The sequence below is a fragment of the Xenopus tropicalis genome, chromosome 2 (genome assembly GCF_000004195.4).
Source record: "Xenopus tropicalis strain Nigerian chromosome 2, UCB_Xtro_10.0, whole genome shotgun sequence".
NCBI lineage: Eukaryota > Metazoa > Chordata > Amphibia > Anura > Pipidae > Xenopus > Xenopus tropicalis.
In genome coordinates, this window is record NC_030678.2 from 140,499,812 (window position 1) to 140,521,678 (window position 21,867).

Consider the following 21,867-nt stretch of genomic DNA (forward strand, 5'->3'; position numbering starts at 1 on the left):
ATTTCTTACCTAAAACAAGCACAAAAAGGCACTGTAAACAAAGCTTTGAGGATATGGAACAAAAGAACTATAGAACTAACTAGAGAAAATAAAATCTGCACACAGTTAACTGGCATTGCATATCTACTAATAATAAACCAAAGACAAAAAATGCAGCTACTGAAATGCATGTAATTTCTGTTTATTGCCTCGTGTACATTCCAAATGATGTTCCATTATTAATGTTTAGTACCTTTAAAGCTAATATTTCCTTGTGTATTTGCTTGGGAGCCTTTCTAAACTCAAGCCTTTGCGCTTCATAAAGGGAGATTACACATTCAAAGGATCCACTAGGTTTATCATTTTTGAATTCATACAGATACTGAATCCCTAACAAAATTTGAGAAAAATGTAAAAAAAGGCAATTGTTATGTCCAATTATACTGCCATGAGTCAAGAGTTTGGATACAGAACTATAGATTTTGGCACATTGAAACCCTGCAAATAGTGCTAAGATTTGGCTGAATCCCAAAATGAATCTTGGATTTGGTGCATGCCTAACAAATAACCATGTGCCACTGGACTTATTTATTTGCTTAACACACACAACAAAAAATATAGCCCGAAAAAACCTATACAGTAAAAGTAACTGACCGGTTTCCTCATTTATAAGGGGCTGAAGTGAAGAAATGCTAAATAAGGTAACACACAGAATCCCTCTATTATTTACAAAACACAGAAAAAAACATGGATTTTCTAGAGGTCCTATGCTTAAAATATCAGGGCCATCTGGTGCCATTCTGTCTATGAAGCCACCCATGGACACTTGTCTGTTTTGGCACACCTTTCTAAAAAATAAATGGTCAGGCTCAATCAACGTGATTTCAGTCAGATATTTGCCGCCTGTTCATTCAGCAATAAGTTAAAATCATCAAAATGACAGCACTCACAGGGATTTTACACAAAAAGTATAGCTAAATAAGAATGAAGTTTATTGGGTCCAACGTTTCATCAGGGATAACAACACTGAGTGTATGCAGACGCTAATGTAGCAGAATTGGCGCTAATGTTGTTTCTAAGCAACCATAACACATACACAAACAAGCAAAAAAATGAAATTAAAACAAATGCATACAGCTAAATAAACAAAAGGGGAAAGAAAAGAAAAATACCGCATCGTACAGGAACATGCGTGTATCACAGGACCAGCATATAGACATGCTTTTACTTCTTCCGGGGCGCCCCGTCCTTCTAGGTAGGAAGCAATTAGCGTAGCTCACATACTTTTGCACTGGCACCCAGGTAATATGCCTACTGGCTATATATATATACTGTATATATTAAACACAAGAGCCTTGAATATCCTGTAAATTTTACCCTTAAAAACAGTGCATAGTGATGTCATAAGTTAAAATCAGTTCTTAGTGATATAATTTGTCACATGACTCCCTTATAATAAATAAAGTATTCCCATTGTAAAATGAGCAGGGGGCCTTGTGCCTTTATATGGTCATGGAATTCCTTGGTGACTTGTAAAATTCTTATATGTTACAACAGGGGGTACTTTATTCACTATACACACACATATATATATACATATATATGTATATTTATAATTGACAGCATCTTACTAAGTGTCCTAATAAATTGTGCTTATCTGTTATAAATGGTGCTTTGTGATGTCATTTGCTGTTATAATGTGTAAGGGTATTTGATGTCATGGAACTCCTCAGTGGGTATCCTTATATTTCACAATAGGGCTTACAGTATTTGAGATATATATATATTCTGTATGCTGCAGCACTCCAGTTACAAGGTGAAAAGGTGCCTTAATTGCGGTTACAAGAACATGTGGTGTAAAAATGTTATCAAAGGAAATTTCCTTACACACCCACACAGGAAGGAGTTTTGCCATTAAGCAGCAGTTCACGTGAATCATGTTTAGTATCACGTGTCATAAAATATCTTTTTGGAGTAGCATATGTTCCATCAGATAAATATTTTTGCAATAACAAAGGTCTATTGAATTATATGGAGTATTGTAGTATGGAGTATGAAATTTATGCAGAATTAATATTTTTTTTCTATAACCTTTTGTACGTTTGAATGACTTTTGCATATTAAGGTTGTCTTTGGGTATTTTCTCCTGATCCTAAAGGTGGCCACATACATGGCGATTTGCGATCTTTTGTGCGACCATCGGATCGCGACCAAAAGATCGTTCAATCGGCCACTAACGTTCAGGGCTGAAACGGCAGATAAGAAGGTAGAAACAATAGGATATCTACCTCCTTCTGCCGATTCAGCCCTGAAGGCAGATTTTGCTCAGACGCCTTCTATGGCGCCCGATCAAAATCTTTTTATCGGCAAGTCGACCGATATCAGCAGCCTCCTGCAATATCGCCCGACTTGCCATACACGCACCGAATATCGTACGAAACGAGGTTGATAAAGATAATGGTGGGTTTAGTTATGCCACTGATCATACCCTTGAGTCTCTGTGGAGACGGCATCAGGTATTTCTTCATGCACAGGTTTCTCCAACTATTAGTGAATTACTCAAGCAGAATTCTGCTGAGAGCTATATTTTAACATGTGGAGGACTTCTGCTAGCCCTACTGTATAATATAGTTTGTCATTCTGTTCAATATATTTATACCAAACATGTATAATATTCTTAGAGCAGTTGTAAGATACAATATTCTAATGGAACCTAATTCAACTGGTATGTACAGGCTTCAGAGATGTAGCTTCAAATTAAAGCCCTGCTAGAATGCAAGTCACTTCTCTCTCATCCCCTCTTAGAGCCAAAGTTTCAGGTTAAGAAAGGCAGATGTTGCACCCACTTTGTTGCATTGCACCCACTGACTTTCCCTGCATTGTGCAGACAAGGTTTTAGCCTTGTTCAACTGACTAAGTAACCAGGGAGGAGGAAACCAACTTTGCATTTCATAATCTTATGGTATTAAATTATACTTGCCAATCACAACTAAGCATGCATGCATATGTACTCCTGTGATTGGATAATCTCTGTCAGCCATAGACAGAATGCACACATACAAACACACATGGACATCAACTGCAAGTGGCCACAGCTGGCCTTTTCCATTAAAGCAAATGTAAATGAATAAGCTGCAAGACTAACAGGCACTTCCAGGGCCTGTTTGTCTTGCAGCTTATTCTGGTGGTGCACGGAGAATGTAAACTGAAATTCATGGTATACAACTTGTATCAAGACATAAAAATATAAAAAAAAAAAAATAGTAGGTTCTTCAAAAGGATGTTGTTACCTGTTCCCCCTTCACTTGCATAAACGGTGTTCTGGGGATTTGATACTTGTCATACTCCCCAGATGATTCCACATCTTTAGGAAGTGTATCAGCCTGTCCAAAAAAGACAATACATGTAATACATGTAACAGTCCAAATGCAGTTCATTTCTACAAGATTTACTACAACTGCATTTTTGCTATGATTGCTTTTATTATCTGCAGTTGTGTTTTTTGTCATTATCTGACACTCACAGAAATTAGAGCAACCATTAAAATCTTATGTCTACTACAACCTTCACCAACCCCACTGTTTCTGAACATCAAGGCAAATATACTTAGGTGCAGATTTATCAAAGTGTAAAATTAGAACACACCACAAACAAAATCACCTAAATATCCATAAGAATTCCCAACAGTTTTACACTTTTTCTCATTTTTCAACACTTTGCTGACAAAATGTTCCTGAAAGACAGGAGACACCGTAATTGTGTCAGCTGATCTAGATGTGTTAGATTACAGTCAAATACATTCATGTACTAATAGAAATGTTAGTAAATTCAAACGAAAGAAGCACCAAGCACTCCGGATTTCAAACGATAAAACCCATCTTTATTAGTCCATTAAAATGCGAATACCTAACGCGTTTCGTGCGCGTGCGCACTTAATCATAGGCATGCCTATGCCTATGATTAAGTGCGCACGCGCACGAAACGCGTTAGGTATTCGCATTTTAATGGACTAATAAAGATGGGTTTTATCGTTTGAAATCCGGAGTGCTTGGTGCTTCTTTCGTTTTAATTTGGAATAATCTCCTTGGCTACGGGTTCGGGGCCCTGAGCACCCGGACCACCTTGGGACCTGGGTGAGTGTAACTGATTTCATTGGACCTTATGGGCTTTGCCTGTCTACATTAGCGTTAGGTTCGGGGTATCTACACCTGGACCTTAACGCTTAATTTGGTACGAATTTCGTAGTTTATATAATTTGTTTTATTTATTGCACATTGGTTCTTTAGATAGATTTTGACTTTCATTATTTATTTATTTATTTATTATATAATAAAATGATATAAAAATGATTTATTTATGAAAATATAAGGGGAAGGGTGGAAAGTTAAAGTGTAATCATGGTATAATGTGATGCCAAAAGGGAAAAGAACAAAGGCAGCAAAAAGGGAGCACACTCGATAGGAGGGAGGGGAAAGAAAAGGCATGAGAAGACTTTTAGATAAACTTTTTGAATGAATCAATGAATTTTCTGTTCTGTGAACAGGGCATACATCCTAGTTTGTTTCAAAACCACAAAAGTGAAAGTGAAACACAATATAGTTTGTAAGAAAAAAAGCAGAGTGTTAAAGGTAAACAAACAGCCATCACAGACTCATATGGCAAGTTACCAGAGGCAAAAAAACCAGACAGATGGACAATTAGATGGACTGATAGATACAGTAGATACTTAGCTAGTAAATGAAACAGATGCACCTAATTTTCAAATGCAAGCATGCCCAGATGACACATCAATTTCTATATATGCAGAAGGGTATCACATGCCAAAGAAACAAAATACTATATTTAATTATAAAGGGCCAACCATAAAGCAGAAAATAAAAAATAAGTTTATCTTATGAATTTATATATAGTGTGGCTTCCTTGGCTATCCTTTATCCCACAAACAATCCTCACCACCTTCTACAGAGGAACTATTGAGAGCATCCTGTGCAGCTGCATCACTGTCTGGTTTGGGAATTGTGCCATATCAGACCGAAAGTCTTTACAGGGGATAGTGAGGACAGCTGAGAAGATCATCGGGGTCTCTCACCCCTCTATTGATGACATATACACCATACGCTGTATTCGCAAAGCCACCAGCATTGTGGCTGATCAGTCACATCCCTCACACTCACTCTTCACCCTCCTGCCATCTGTAAAAAGATACCGAAGCATTCGGGCACTCACATCCAGACTATGTAACAGTTTTTACCCACAAGCCATCCGCCTTCTCAACTCAATGGACTGGTTACATACAAAAATCATTCACACGAACTAAACAACATCAGGCCTGAACTGACAATCACAATCACTTATGGTAAATCATCTGATCCACCTGATCTACCTGAACTGCTCTTAGCAATTTGCAATTATTTGCACTATATTTTTAATTTTTTAATTTATGTTGTTAAACTTATGTTGTGCTGTAAATTTTTTTCATGGGTTGCATGTATGTAGCATCTTGGGCCTGGAGGAACGCTGTTTCGTTTCACTGTGTACTGTACTGTATATGGTTGAAATTACAATAAAAAACCTACTTGACTTGGTTTTACATCAAAATAACTACCATGTAGGTGTAGCTACAGTGGAAAAGAAATTCTGCTTAGCAATCATATAGAATGAAAAACACTAGTTATGTTATGGGGCCTACTGGAAAGTTAGTCAGTACATAGTACCTTGATCTAGGCAATGTTTCCCATACTACTAGTTCAGATATTTACCTGTGTAATTACTATGTCCTTGCAAGCTATCTGGTAAATTAATTTTGCAAACATGCTGCTAGTACTACTTGATGTGCCATTTGGGTCTGCATTACCACCTTCCTCAGACACTTCTATTTTTTGGACATGCCATGGTATACCACTAACCACATGCACCCAGCAACGCCAAGTTTGTCTATCAACTGAATATTTGATTTAGGCATCTTCTTTTCTCATACTTGAGATTGGTGTAGAACAAATGATGTGCTTAAAGGGGTTGTTTGCTGTTAAGTTAACTTATAGTATGTTATAGAATGGCTAATTCTAATTCAATTGGTCTTCATTATTTCTTTTTTATAGTTTTGAATTATTTGCCTTCTTCTTCTGCCTCTGTCCAGCTCACAAATTGGGGTCACTGACCCCAGCAGCCAAAAACCTATTGCTCTGTGAGGCTACGATTTTATTGTTACTGTTTATAATTACTTACCTTTCAATTCATATTCCAGTCTCTCCTTCAAAGCAATACCAGGTTGCAAGGGTAACTTGGACCCTAGCAACCAGACAACTGCTGAAATTCCAAGCTGTAGTTTCTATATAAAGAACTAATAATTTAAAAAACACAAGTAATAAAAAATGAAAACTAGTTGTAAAGCGTCTCAGAATATCACTCTCTACATCATACTAAAAGTTAATTTAAAGGTGATGACCAACCCCTTAAAGCAGAAAAACAGTTGCTTTTGTGGTATTCTGCACAGTATTTGCCTATTGACAAAAGTGCATAAAAGGACAAGTTCACTTTTCACAGAGATAAAGAAACAGAGAGACAGACCGATACAAACAGATGCAAACATACATACATAGCTTCATAAATTTCATACAGATGACCTAATTAACCACATCTAGGTAAATCCTTTGTCTGTAAAATTAGATAGTACATACCCTTCCAGGGGTGTGGTCCCTTGTTTTCCTGGGGGGCTTCCATGTTTTCTCCTTGGTTTCTGTATTGATGTAGAAGTTTCTGCCTGAGAGAGGGTCAAAGTGGCACTCCCAGTTGTCAATCATGTGGATAGGAGGATGGGTGGGGCTGGGAGGAATACCTTTCCCCATCTTCATCTCCTCTAGGTTACTATATACTGGATTTTCCTGCATTGGGTTTGCTAAGCTCACCTTTACATAATTAATAAGCAGTATTAGCCATGAAGCAGGATATGCATATTGTACTTTTATTACAAAAACATGTCAGATATCATTTATACATGGCACAGAAGCAAACAACTGCTATTGTGGGTGGCAATGCCACTTACAGTTTATGCACTAAATACAAAGGGACACACTACTATACTACACAAACTATATGTGCTATATTAAAAACTAACCCACAATATATTTTTATACTATAGCTAACTATGTACCACACATTGCAATCCTGTACTAATACTTTACAGCATCAAACTCTTACAACAATTTAATATGAGTTATAGTTTGGGTAGTGGGAAGTTGTTAGTTAAACGGGTTGTCCACGGGTTGTTAACTTTTAGTATGATGTAGAGAGTGATATTCTGAGACAACTTGCAATTGGTCTTCTTGTTTTATTATCTGTAGTTTTTTAATTGTTTCAGCTTTTGTTTGGAAGCTCTCTAGCTTGGAGTTTCAGCAGCTATTTTGGTTGCTAGGATCCAAGTTACCTTAGCAACCAGGGTATAGTATGAATAAAAGACTGATATATGAATTGAAGAGGCCTGAATAGAAAAATAAGTAATATAAAGTCAAAAACAATAAAGCCGTAGCCTCACAGAGTAATAGTTTTTTCTCTGCTGGGGTCAGTGACCCCCATTTAAAAACTCCAAAGAGTTGGAAGAAGAAGGCAAATCATTAAAAAACTATAAAAATAAATAATAAACACCAGCTGAAAAGTTGCTTAGAATTGGCCATTCTATGACATTCTAATATTGTGGCAACTGGCTGAATACTGAGCAAAATCTATAAAACAGTCACAATAAAAACTATTTCAGCCTATATTAAACTGTATAACAAAGCATTTGTTTCATCCTAAAACTGCATACAAATACCAGCATATAGTTGGTCTCATTTTACTGCAGTTCTTCCTTTTCCTTCCTTTTAATGTACATGGAAAAAAAACCTATAGAAAAGTCTTATAGAGAGGGCTTTGCAAACTCTGGCCCCAGTTCTGGACTGGTATTAAAAATAGGCCCTGGCATTTTTGGTACACAGCTGCCCAAACAGCCCCCTACAGCCCCATTAAATAGTGACTGTCTATGGCATCATATAGCAGCCCCTCTGGTATTTGCCAGAACCCACAGATAATGCCCGAGGATGTACTCCAGAACCTGAAGAACCACCATCAACAAAATAGGACCCACTAGAGTGTGTACATTGTGAAAACAGCAGAGAATGGATATGTCACAGACAGCAAAGGAATACAGATATTATACAGTGTTCAGGAATCGTATTCCTAGATATATTAGAAAAGAAACTTACAGTAGTTCCCCTTTTTAAAATGTATTCCACTAAAAAGCATAAATTATAAGAAATAATGGACACACGACTACATACAAGGTTAAAAGACACTGATTTTACCTGAGATGCCCAATCAAACAGCACAATACTCCTTATGATCAGGACACTACAAACTCCATTGTGCCTTGTAATAGCATATCCACCACACAATCCTCTTTCTACCACTTGCCTATCACTGCTTTTCTATATCCTGTTTCCACACTAAAAAGAGGAAACTGGCCTTGTAATATTTTGCAAGAAAATATTTATAAAGCCACATCCTACTTTACCCTGCCTTTATTGTGTACTACGTATATAATTCTGCCTAAAGCTGCTTGTACCCTGCTAATAATAAATATTGTTATCACACCTTTGCCCAGATAGGACATGGGGGGCAGGATTACTGAACAGCTTATAACTGATTATTAACAAAATGCAAAGCAAACCAATTTTGAGATGTGGGATGACATTTTTTCCAACGTACCAGCATACCTGTGTTTGATGGTTCCGTGTATCACTTTATGCACAATATAGCACTTTCATATTGTATGGGCCAGTAGTCTGGGAAAAGGTTCCATGGGCATGGGCAGGTATTTTAGCCCCCTTGTGTTTTACATTAGTGCAAGGGTATACCAAGTCAGACATGCAATTTCCACCCACTTCAATATGCATATTTTAGTGTCATGCCAAGGTGTAAAGCCAATTGTCTGTATGACTTGGAGTTTGGCATCCTTGGTACAGTGTTGGATTAAGACCCTCTGGGACCCTGAAGCACTAACAGTTTTCTGCCCCTATTCAGACCCTAGTGTTTTGAATAAAGAGATTTTATTAACTTCCTAGTTTGTAATGGAGTAAACTAGAAAGGGAAGTTTGAGAACAAACTTCATGTTGGGTTGAAAAACGTGAGGTCAATAATGACATCTGATCTGTTGTTGGCTCCGCCCACTTTTTCTAACCTTGGACCATAGTTATATAGTAAAAACTATTGTGCAAAGTGTGGGGGCCCTGGTTTTATTAGACTCTGAATGGCAGCAATTTGAATTTCCCCACTGAAAGTCAACGAGTGACATCTGATTGGCAGTTGGTGGCTCCACCCACTTTTTCTAACGTGGAACTGCAGTTACCCAGTGACTAACTTAGGGACCCTAAGGTTAATAGTTAAAAAACGGCAGCAGTTTAAATTTAAACCAATAAAAGTCAATAGGTAAATTGTGATTGGTGGTTGGTGGGTGTGTCCACTTTTTATAACCTTGAGTCAAAGTCACCCAGTGACAAACAGTGGGCACCCTGGCATAAATCGTGTGAGAATGGCAGAATTTTAAATTTAAACCAATAAAATTCAATGGATGAAATCTGATTGGCTGTTAGTGGCCCAACCCACTTTTCCTAATTTTGAACTGCAGTCCCCCAGTGACCAACTTTGCAAAGTCTGGGGACAGCATTTTACACTTTTTTCTAACTTTGAACCCTGGAATTAATACTTAAATCAGTTTAAATATAAACCAATGAAATTTAATGGGTGGAAATGGATTGGCTGTTGGTGGCTCCGCCTACTTGTTCTAACCCTGAATACATAGTCAGCCAGTGACTGACTGTGCAAAGTTGGGGAACCTTGACATAAATATTGTGAGAAAGGCAGCATTTTAAACTGAAACCAAAAAAATTCAATAGGTGAAGTTTGATCGGCTGTTGGTGGCTCCACCCACTCCATCCAACCTAAAAATGCAGTCCCATAGTGACCCTGGTGTTAATACTGTGAGAATGGCAGCAGGTTGAATTTCCCAATTGAAAATCTTAAAATCTGATTGGCTGTTGGTGGCTCCACCCACTTTTTCTAACTCTAAACTCCCCACCCACTTTTCAAAACTAAAACTGCAGTCCCCTAGTGACCAACTGTGAAAAGCTTGGGGACCCTGGTGTTAATACTGTGAGAATGGCAGCAGGTTGGATTTCCCCATTGAAAGTCAATAGGTAAAATCTGATTGGCTGTTAGAGGCTGCCCACTTTTTCTAACTTTGACCTGCAGTTACCAGGTGCCTAACCCTGCAAAATTTGGGGACCACAACATGTGAGAATGGCAGCAGGTTGAATTTCCGCTAGGACAATAGGTAAAATCTGATTGGCTGTTCACAGCTCTGCCCACTTTTGGGAATCCAACAATCATATTTTCGTTCAGGCTGACCCCATAACTATGTAATTCAAGTTTGGGGAGTGTAGTCTCAAAGCGATAAGATTGGCAGTAGTTTCAATTTCCCCATAAAAGTCACTGGGTGAAATTTGATTGGCTGTTGTTGACCCCTCCCACTTTGGGGTCATCCAACAAATGTCATTCGGGGTGACCCCATGATTATGTTATTCAAGTTTGAGGGGCGTAGCTTCAAAGCTGTAAGCGTGGCAGCAGTTTGAATATCTTCCCTGTCAAAGTCAATGCTTAGAAAAGCACAAGCAACCTGATCCGCTATAGGGCGAAGAAGTGTGAAGAGTTTGGGTGTTGTACCCCTAAAACTGTAGGAGAAGTAGCATTTAGAAAATGGGGGAACTAAGAATAAGAAGAAAAAGCGAAAGAATAAGCTGAAGTCGAAGAACAGTATGTTGGGTTTTTCAACCCAACATAATTAAAGGTTATACATTAGAATGGTATTGGTTTTGAGTATTTTCTCAGCAATCCTTTAGTCACTTCTTTGTAACCAACTAGCGTAAAAAAAATCTATAAACATATTAAAGAAAGGAAGTGACAAATACATGTATAAGTCCAAAAACACCTAAGGGCTTGTTTGCAAGAGCAGTGAGCAATTTTGAAAGTGAGAGTGCAACCCTCTGGCATCATTTCCAGTCAACCAAGGGTGGAAAGGGAATCCTGGAGCTACAACCTGGTCAGAAGGGTTCCCCTGCATCAGTAGGCACAACAGCACTCAATTAGGAACAGAAGGCAGGTATGACTTGCTAAGCGCCACTATACAGAAATGCAAGGAGCCAATAACTGACAGCAGAGAAATAGCGGGGACCACAGCTGCACTTGCAGACATAAATGAGCCCTATAGAATTGAAGGCACTAACCACAGAAGAAGCCTTGAGTAAAAAAGAATGTCCCACTCACAATATTTCATAGCAGGGACGCCAAGTGCCAAGCTACAGATGTCAACTAAAACTCCCAGCATCCCCCTCCAGATATGCTGTTAGGGGACTAGATTTATATACAGTAGCAGAGAAAGAGATGTGCCAAAGCACATAGGTCAGTGTCGGACTGGGCCACCAGAATACCAGGAAAACTCCCGGTGGGCCCAGGTGTCAGTGGACCCTCCTGCTCCCAACCATTTGGCCTACTTCATTGTCATTTGCTATTTCTGAATGGGAACAGAGAAGCAAAATGGATGGAAGGATAGATGCTATCATGTAATTAAAATAATAGGAGAATAAAGATGTTGAGTGAGGAAAGGAGGAAAAATATTTTGGAGAGTGGGCTCATGGTCTAAGGTTTTCTGGTGGGCCCCTGGGGTTCCAGTCCGTCACTGGTTGAGGTGATCACAAAGTTACAAACGTACACATTTTTATTAGAGGGATATCAGAGGATTCAGGCAGCCAGCCTCACTTTCCAGCATTCAACAGCAACTATGGCAGCAAAACGTGGGTGTAATGCGGTAACAGATGTAGCGTTTGCTCCACTTACTGTTCAGGTGTTGCTATAGGTTACTAGACCTAGAGCAAACTTACTCATTAGTGCAACATAATAGTATTTTAATAAAAACTATAATGGCAAACTGAAAGTACCTTCAGTGCAGATGGAAAACTGCACTCTAGACACTGGATAGCAAAGGTGCTTCAAATCTATCTCTATACGGACATCTGTCAGTAATTAAGAATTTCATTTAAATTTCAATGCTGGGTTAAATTCATGTGGGTTGGTATGTTATGTCTTGTTACTGAGTGGGAAGCAGAGTTTAAAGGAAGTAAGAGGATCTAGTGAATGCCCAGGCTGTAGTGGACCCCAGCTTAATTGTTGTTAAAGTAGGACCTGGATGTCAGGGTCTCTGGTGGGCTTTTGGAGGGACTATGCATGTGAGTATAATTCAAGTTTGCTACTCTGCTAGTTGGCTTTCATAAAACAATCATATTTACTGTTATGACTCATAAAGATTCCTTTGTTAAAAACTAATTTAGAAAACTAAGTGAATTAGAAGGTAATTAGACATTCTAATTCTAGCAGCTAAGTGCAGGATGTGCCCTGCTACCACCACCATCATGTAGATTAAAGAAACACCTACTCGTTATTTTTTAGGAAACCCTAAAGGGGAACTAACATTACATCCACTACATTTTATTGAAATCATTAACTAGTCTGCATTCCAAATAGTCAATATAAACCATTCCAAAGAAAATGATATATTTGTGAGTCCTTTACCCAACCATTTCCCCTGCTGCAAACCATTCAGTCTGAAAGCCAAAGACTGACCCCCTCCTATTACTAATACTTTATTAATAACATGTATTTATAAAGCCCCGACATATATTGCAGCTCTGTACAATAAATGGGTGTATACATTTAACATACAGATTATATACAAAAATAAAAACAATACTAGAGATAAAGAGGGGCCTGCTCAATAGAACTAAAATGATAAATAGAGAGACACAAAAGGAGCCATGTACTTTAAGAGAGGCAGTGTGCAAAGTCCAAATAACTGAGGGTTTCTACAATATATGGACATCTGTGTAGGGTTCCTAATTGCCTTACAGAGCAAGTCTTCCAAGATTTGTCTATAAAAGTTGCCTAAAATTGTGAATTGTCTGTTGCTTCATTAGTCCATGTAAAATTTTATTTCAAAATGTAGCAAAAGCCAGTGTACATGGTGGCAGTGCAGGAGCAGTTGCTGATGTGTATGAACCTGGCAGCAGTATATATGTATTATGGACTAGAGAGGTGACAGCCTCTGGAGAGAAAGGCCAATTAACAGACAGTTAATACATGATAACGTGAGAGTCAGAATTTTGTTGACAACTTGGGTGATAAATTATCATATTTTGGAAATATTCCCGAGGTGGAAGTGACATGATTTACAAACGAGCCATACAGTGCTATGTTCAGGCTTTATAAATTTATACCAAAACTCTCACATTAAAAATTAAAGAGATTCTGTCAAGATTTTTATGGTATAGTTTATTAAATGCATTTTTTTAAGTTGTAATATTGGTGTATAGGAGCCATATCAGTGCATTGTGCCTGATCCTAAGCATTTAGAAGGATCCAGCACTACACCATAGAACTGCTTTCAGATAAGCTATTGTTTCTCCTATTCCCATGTACCTGAAGGAGTCATGAGCCAGACTTGGATTTTTACTATTAAGTGGTATTCTGATATCTACCATTAGGTGCGGCATGGGAGCATTTTTAAGCAATACAGGTGTCAGGTAGCTGCTAACTTGCTACCTTCTCATTGTTCTGGTGATCGGAAACTGGGGGGGGGGACGACATCACAGAACAAATCACACAACTGTGGGAATCTGGGAAAGTAAGAATATGTCTGCCCTCATGTCAAATTTTAAAATTAAATATAAAAAAATCTGTTTGCTCATTTGAAAAAAAGATATAAATGCATTATTTTGTTGGCAGAACGCTATTAACTGACGCATTTCTAATAAAAACTGATCACAGAGCAGTACCCTTCCTCAGTGGTTTAGTAGGATAAATAGGTTCTGAAATGGGTGAAGCATTTCAATTCTATTTTCCATCATCATAAAGGAAACCTCATATAAGGTTACTAATCAGGCAGGGTTTTGTGCCAAAAAAAGCTTGGCAACAAAGATAACCCTATACAAGCAAATACTGTATATCATATATTTTACTTGTAACACAACTTGCAAGAACTCAAATGTCCTAGAGGTCATGAGAACACAAATGAAAGTTCCTCAAATGGTACTGCACTAATATAAAAACATCAACAATCCCCACACATTGTTGGAATTATGGAACAGATTATTAAACACCAAAGTTATAAGATGTCACCATGCAAGGCACCTTTTTGGTGTTATATTTGCTTTGAAAAAGGCACCGTTTGTGATGCACAAATTTTAGCACTTTTTCTAAAGATGCTTTATAGAAATTCTTGAGTGCTCTAGACTGCTGCTGTACGATAAGACAGACCCTTTCATGTGTAGAGGTTAGACTTGCAGGAGAGCAGTCTGCTACTTCAGCGTATTCAATGCCAGAAGCCCAGGTGCTTGTAACAGAGGTTAATTTATGAAATCAGTACCTTATGATGCTTTAGTATAATCCAACTACAGCTGTCACATGCAAAATAATATGAACTAGAAAGCTACATTGTTAAGCTACATCCACAATCCCTAGGAATTCTGTGGGATTTTTTCATTTTCTTAAAAGCAGAGTGCAATAGGTCCAATTACTTATTTATGGAAATTTGTTTCTTTTATCTCTACAGTAATATTGTGTTCAGATGTTGTACATACACCAGGCATGAAAGTTAAGGTGGCCATACATGGGCCAATAAATATATCAGCCAGTGTACGGGGCCCTTAGGTGCTCCTAGCAAAGCAATTTTTGGCAGGTGGGGTGGAGCACATTGGCCCATAGATGCGGTCCTCCCCCTAACAACCTACATCCTTTTAGTGTCTGATCATCTGTAGATGGAGGCTGAAGAGTCATAAGGGGGATATACTATGCATCCAATGCCTTCCCTTTGTTATCTTTGTTATCGTAAGGTTAGTGGGCACAAAACGATTGCACATCTTTTGATTTTTCATGGCCCTGCAAAAATTCTTCCCTTTCTTTCACAGGCAACAGCTTAAACACTCATGCATCTAGCCTTTTGCAACTTGCAACTAACTGGACTCCCCAACTCCCACTACCATCTTTATTATATTTTATTTATATATTTATAATGCTGCCAAAATTCTCCTCCTTTCATCCAAGAGAGAACACTCCCATCCCGTGTTGAAGTCCTTATCATAGTTTTCCATTAAACAAAGAATAAATTATAAACTTCTTTTCATAACCTCCAAAGCCCTTCATTCCTATGCACCTCACTACACCTCTTCTCTTGTGTTTCTGGTCAACTCTTCTGCTTCTCTCAGAGAAACCATCTGTTTTTCTGCCTTGAACTTTTCTGCCTTCCTTACATTTGGAATGTTATTCCTTCAGTCTCTTCTGAAATAAACTCACAGACTCCCTCTTGGAGCACTCGCATAGAATTTGATCCAGTTCTGTCACTTATATTGTTATGTCAACCACTGTAACCATCAGCACTTTAATATCCTTCTATTTGTGTCTATAAGTTACCCACCCACTTAGATTGCAAGCTCTTTGACACTTACTTCTTTATCTTTAATGTAACTGTACTTTGTACTTATTTATTGTTGTATTGACCCTGTATGTTTTATTAATTATTGCTCTGCTGTACAGTGTTGGTACAAAAGTACTGGATAAATACAAATTTGCATACAATATATATAGTCGAGGGGACAGAATATATTAGAGAAAACAGGAACTGTAAAATTATAGTGAATTTCTGCTTTTAATAATGAAACTCACCTTCTCTGACACACTCTTGTAAAATGGGGATTTCTCCTTCTCACATTTAGGAAAATAACCATGCCAAGAGGAACTAAGGGAGAAGCTGGCAGATTTCTTATGCTTGGAAGACGGAGGAATTGTCGGTGTTAAAGACTCGCCAGAGTAAAACTTAAGGTAAGACTGATCATCCATTGTAGAAGGAACAGAACTAAAAAACAGCAAGTTCTCTTGTGATCTAGTAAAATGTTTGATGCCTGTGGATTTAAAAAAAATAATAATTTGCATGTCAGAACCACTACTCTTTAATTAAAGTAAATGAAAGAATATACAGTACCATATATGTGTTTAGCGGAAGGATTTCCTTAGTTTGTAATTATTAATACAAAATTATTAATAATTACATTATTGGTCATTTATATAGCACACCCTTTAGTGTTTATTCAAAGACCACATCCAACCAGGATCTGGCTGCACTCTGCACCTCACAGCAGAAAAAATAACACAAAGGGCAGAATGCAATCCAATGCAAGGCAGTTCTTTCCTCACCTTCTGTCACAGGGCCAGTGGTACATGCAGGTTCCCATTGCAGTCTGTAGCCACCAGCACTTATTAACTTGCACCTCTGAATGATTAGGGGAAGGGTTGGGGTGAAAGGATGATTGCCTACTTGGCCTTCTTGTCCGCCATAATAAATACAAGGTTACCAAACACAGGCAGTGTTGTGTTCATGGGAGAAATGCAGATCTTTGCATTGTGTTTTGGAGCACAAAGGCCTCAGCATGGGCATGGCAGGACTCAAACTACAAAAGTATGGTGATTGCAAATATAATAAATGACCCCTTTTAAATTTCTGATAAATGTTTTTCCATTTAAAGTCAATAACTGCAGATTACAGAAAGGCTGATTTTTGTGAACCCATATTTTTTACACCATAATTTGTTTTTTACACACTCTGCCTGTCCCATGCTGCCTGTGTGTGCCATACTCTGTGAGCCCTATGCTGCTTGTGTGTGCCATACGCTGCCTGCCCTATGCTGTTTGTGTGTGCCATACTCTGCCTACCCTATGCTGCCTGTTTGTGCAGTACATACAGTGACACAATGCTTGCACTGCTCTTAAAGTCTGAGGTGTGAACAGGAGAACAATGTGGGGTCTTACAGTCTGAGCCTGAGGTGTGAACAATGCAGGGGGAGAACAATGCAGGAATTAAAAAGTGCGAACAATAACAGAGGATTACATGTTTAACCAATACAGGGGGTTACAGCCTGAATCTGAGGTGTGAACAACGCAGTTAATCTCAGTACTGATACCATTTAAAGCTTAAGCAAAGGTAAGCAGTCACAGCAGCCCGACAGCTGGGGGGCCACACAGAGGGGGACTGCGGGTCGGATGCAGCCGCCAGTGGGACATCCCTGATCTATGGCACTAAAAAGACATGTATGCGCCTAGATTAATAATGAATTGGTGTAAAATATGCACATTACTGATGTATTACCTTCCTTGTCTTTGCTTCTTTGTTCTTTGTTCTTCTCTAAGATCAGTTGGCTGATATACGAAGAGGGTGCATGGAAAGGTTTGGTGGTTTCACTTTCTTCAACTTTCCTGACTTGCCACCAATCTTTATCAGACTTTTTCAACACTACAAGTGTATCTCCTTCGTTCAAATTGACGGTGCTGCCACCAGGCGCCTTGAACATGCAGCTCTTCTGAATTCTAAGGACAACAGGTTTCTTTTGCAAGGAAGATTTTTTCCAGTTGCGGCCATCCAGCTTCCAAGATTCAGAGAACATCTCAGGCAACCTACTAATTCAGAAAAACCGAATGTTTCTGAGGCTCATTAAACAATATTTTATGTTACACTCAATGTAAGATACAAAACATGTGCTAATTACTTTGCAAATTTATGTGAATATGATGAAAAAGCACTTGCATAGTGGATGTCATTTAAGGCACCCCAATACTCAAAAATAGAATTAAAGGATAACTAAACCCTTAAAATAATATGGCTAGAATGCCATATTTTTTATACTTATCTTATTGCACCAACCTAAAGGTTTAGCCACCCTTTTACAGTAATGATCCTGGCTTTCAAAATTGTCACTGGTGGTCACCATCTTGGATTTTGTTAGGAGTGTCAGTGACACACACAAGTTCATTGTTCTCAGAGCAGCTGTTGAGAAAAGCTTAGGGACACACAAGTCACCAAGCATAAAATTAGGTTTGCCTGTCATATAAGATGATTCTACAGGGCTGAATAGTAAATAATTCCGATTATTAGTACATGGTAGCTCTGAAACCAGTGCAAATAACATCAGAATTTAATAATCAGCCATATACCGCGATATTTATATTCTATATATACAGTATATTGAGTATATACAGTATATTGTTGGTGGGTCCATAAGCAGTAAATCAACAGAAAAGAGGATGAGGAGCTACTGGGGGTATCTCTGGAGATACAGATCATACCTGCTAAACAGTTTTGGTTGCCTGGGGCTGGTACAGAAGCCCAAAATGTAATGTTCAACATTTCTACCCTACTTTAGTTAAGCTTTAGTTCTCCTTGAACCTGTGATTTTTTTGGTGCAAGTCAGTAATGCCAGTTGCATTGCACATAATTCTTCAAAGAACTGCATTTGCAGTTGCATTCCTAATTGAGCCTTCTTGCATACAATATGTAAACAACATTATTTCTAGTTGTGAAATTTGTGTAGAACTACCTTTATTTCCAGCTGTAACAATTCTCAAGTAAAATTTAGTCACTTGCAGTCCCGGCTGTCTCAAGGTATGTCCTACTGACCCATGCCACAACAACTGCTTAGTACTGAGCTCTGCAGCCCTCAAATGCATATATATAAATATTTTCAAAAACTACATTTTGGGGGCAGATTTATCAAAATGTGAGTTTAGAACTTAATACATAAAAACTCACCCACGTTCTATTCATTCCTATGGGATTTTGAGAAGTGTATTTATCAAATGGTGGACTTTCACCCATCGATAAATACACTTCTAAAAATCCCATAGGAATGAATAGAACAAGGTTGAGTTTTTATGTACTAAGCTCTAAACTCACATTTTTATAAATCTGTCCCCAACTGTAGGGGTTTCCCAACAACACATCAAAAGTACCAATCATCCCCTTTAAGCTGGGAAAAAAATTGCCAAGTTGTATGGCTCAGCAGTGACACACTGAAAAACAATGGACTTTTGATGAGCAATGTGAAAAGAGCGCTGATGATCAGTGCTATTGGAATGATTTTGGGGGCATCCAAATTCATTTAGGAAAAACGTTTGTACAGGTATACTGTATTTTTAAAATAGCTTATTTTAGTATTTCCTTAGTATTCAACCTACTTTTTGGTTTTTTTCTTACAATAAGGAGAGGAATATATGAAGAGAGAGAAGCATCCATCAGAGTGATGTGCAAGTTTGGGGAGAAGTGCAAAACCAAGTGCAGAAACCTACAACAATTCAACTGGGAATGATGTGTAGTACATGTGTAAATTCTTTTAAAAATTTATATTATCATGTCAGCTATGTGCGTGCACTTGGACTTGCAGCTGTGTTTTACGGTCAAAAAACAAAATGAAATTAGCATGGAAAAACCACCCCATGGACTGATCGACTGCTAGAACAAAAGTATAGGCACAGTACTTCCTTATCAAAATAATGAAATGTCATTCAATGACATAGGGCAATAATTATAAATTCTGATGTTCCCCTAGTTTGTTCCTGAAATCTGATGGGTGAGTCAGTAAGGGACTTTTTCTGTTGTTTTTTTTAGCATTAAATATGAACACCTTTTCCAGAGAACAAACTATTTATTTGTTTTCTCTCTCTCGCTTATGATTTAGCATATAGTACAGCTTAGTGTGTGTATATACTTTACACTGACCTGACTTACTCTATAGTAATATATATTACAAGTACCGGTATAGGATCCGTTATACGGAAACTTGTTATGCAAAAAGTTCCAATTCACAGGACAGCCATCTCCCATAAACTCCATTTTAATTCAATAATTCAATATTTTTAAGATGATTTCCTTTTTGCCTGTAGTAATCAAACAGTACCAGTCCTTGATCCCAAATAAGATATAATTAATCCTTACTTTAAGAAAATTCAAATCATGGAAATATCACTTATTATTATAAGTATTCTATGGTTATAAAATGTATACAACATAGTTCTATCTATCTATCTTTCTATCTATCTATCTATTCATCCTATAAAAGTTATGCTTTTAGTAGATAACCATACTGCATAGTTCATAGTTTAACGAGTTTACAACTGCACATTTAGGGTATTAAACAATAAATATTTAAGCTTTAGAAAAAGCACCTCTCTCTCTCTCTCTACATATATACATATACATACATATATACATATATGTAAACCATAGCTCTACTATACATATATACCATTCAATTTAGGACAGTAATTTCTAAAATTGACATTTATGGCATTATGGGTTTCCACGTAGTACAAATGTTGTAAAGGTTAAGATGATTAAGAGGAAGTTAACTATAAAGATATAAAAGCTGTATTATCTGTACCTTATAAAAATAACAAACAAAGACTTCCAATCATAAAAAGCTTGCGGGCAGACAACACAAAGCCCTTAACAATGGTTCTGTGAAGGAATATAAATACAACGATACATAATAGTTGTCAAAGCGAGAACCCAATTGTTTATTGGGCCCTGCATGCTGTATACTTTAATCTATTCTAGAAGAGAACTTAGGAGCATTGTTCATTTTAGTGGTTAGAACAATCACACAAAACAGCAATAAATGTAGAACGGATGTGCCAAAGGCTGACGTGCCAGCAGCAATGCAATGCCCTATGTGGTTGTTGGAGACTTACCCCTTCGTCTTGCATTTTATTAGTGACTGACAATAGGTTTGCAACTTACCAAGTACAAAGGAGTAGAGTGGTAATATTAAACCTTCCCACCAAAGATGCCTTTCATAGCTGCATAGCTGATTTCAGTTACCTTCAGCAACAAAAAAAAACATTTAGAAGTGTCGCTCTGTCATTCTTACTGTACTGCAGCTCTCACCACCAGGCACTAAAAGGAAAGCACACACTCTGTATGAAGTCGATAGGGCTCCTTATAGTGACAATCATCACCACTTCCTGTCAGTTCATGCTGCTGTTTCTTTGCCTGTTTCTGCTTACAGCTTTAACCACATTCTCAGTTTACTTAACTTACTCCCTTTACATCTTGCCATTGATATCATATATACTGTCCTCTGTAGAACAGGTGATCACCTGTCTGTCTAATACTGTGGGTCTCCATGACTATTATTATTATTATAGACACCAAAATACAAATAATGTAGCATTTATTTCTACGGACTTATTCAAGGATCAAGCAGAATTTTTTTGATAGTGGAATGATAATAGGCTACAGTATAGCTGTTTTATGTATTAAGTATTTTCTACTTTTTTTTTTTCCACCTTGAGATGGCCAGATCAGGCCACCTCAGGGTGGAAAGATCCACTTGCCAAACCAGCAGATCTCAAAGTAAGACAGTTAGCAAAGAGGTCCCCTGAGCTATCTTGCCTCAAAGGCAGGCGGTCCCCACTTATTTCTTTTCTTTATAATGAAACGTTCTGGGGGAAAAACCATGGCTATCAAGGTCTAAATTGCACTTTGCTCACTGCCCTTGCGGATGTACATGTGCCCTCAGGTTTACAAGACCATATGTACTCAGATAAGCCACTATCTGAAATCCATTTATACTACCTTAATAGCAGCATTGAAATTACTGTGTATTAGAATAGGGTAGAATAAACGCCATATATACTAAATATACAATATTCTCAACTCTCACTTTGTGGAAGAAAACCCCCATACCTATATGTGACACTAGGACAGATCCTTAAATGCTTTTATTTGAGTGAATCACTGGTAACATATATATGATCAAATGTTGCAAAAACTTCAATCTGTGCTAACATAAGGGAGAATATTTACAAGATTCTGTTTGGCTGGTACCACACCTCCACCTTTTACTTTTCCCAGGTACAGCTCCAAACTGCTTGGGATGTGGTGTTGGCCTGGCAGCACTTTACCACAAATTCTGGTCCTGCCCAAAG

The 21,867-nt window shown here is 37.9% G+C and overlaps 1 protein-coding gene across 6 annotated transcripts in view; it reads right to left on the minus strand.

The window, feature by feature from the left end:
• Window positions 1-20,817, minus strand: part of arhgap9 (Rho GTPase activating protein 9) — a 58,863-nt gene extending 38,046 nt beyond the window's left edge. The window contains exons 1-5 of one of the 6 annotated variants that reach the window (XM_031897171.1): window positions 20,678-20,817; window positions 17,255-17,559; window positions 15,778-16,013; window positions 6,657-6,884; window positions 3,270-3,362 (exon numbers count right to left, since the gene is read on the minus strand). In XM_031897171.1, coding sequence (XP_031753031.1) covers window positions 3,270-3,362; window positions 6,657-6,884; window positions 15,778-16,013; window positions 17,255-17,549 — 852 coding nt within the window. In that variant the 5' untranslated portion in view covers window positions 17,550-17,559; window positions 20,678-20,817. Of the gene's footprint in view, window positions 1-3,269; window positions 3,363-6,656; window positions 6,885-8,315; window positions 8,419-15,777; window positions 16,014-17,254; window positions 17,563-20,677 lie in introns of those variants that run through there. The other 5 variants (XM_012957828.3, XM_031897172.1, XM_031897173.1 and 2 more) reach the window with 5 other exon arrangements.
• Window positions 20,818-21,867: the final 1,050 nt, after the last annotated feature.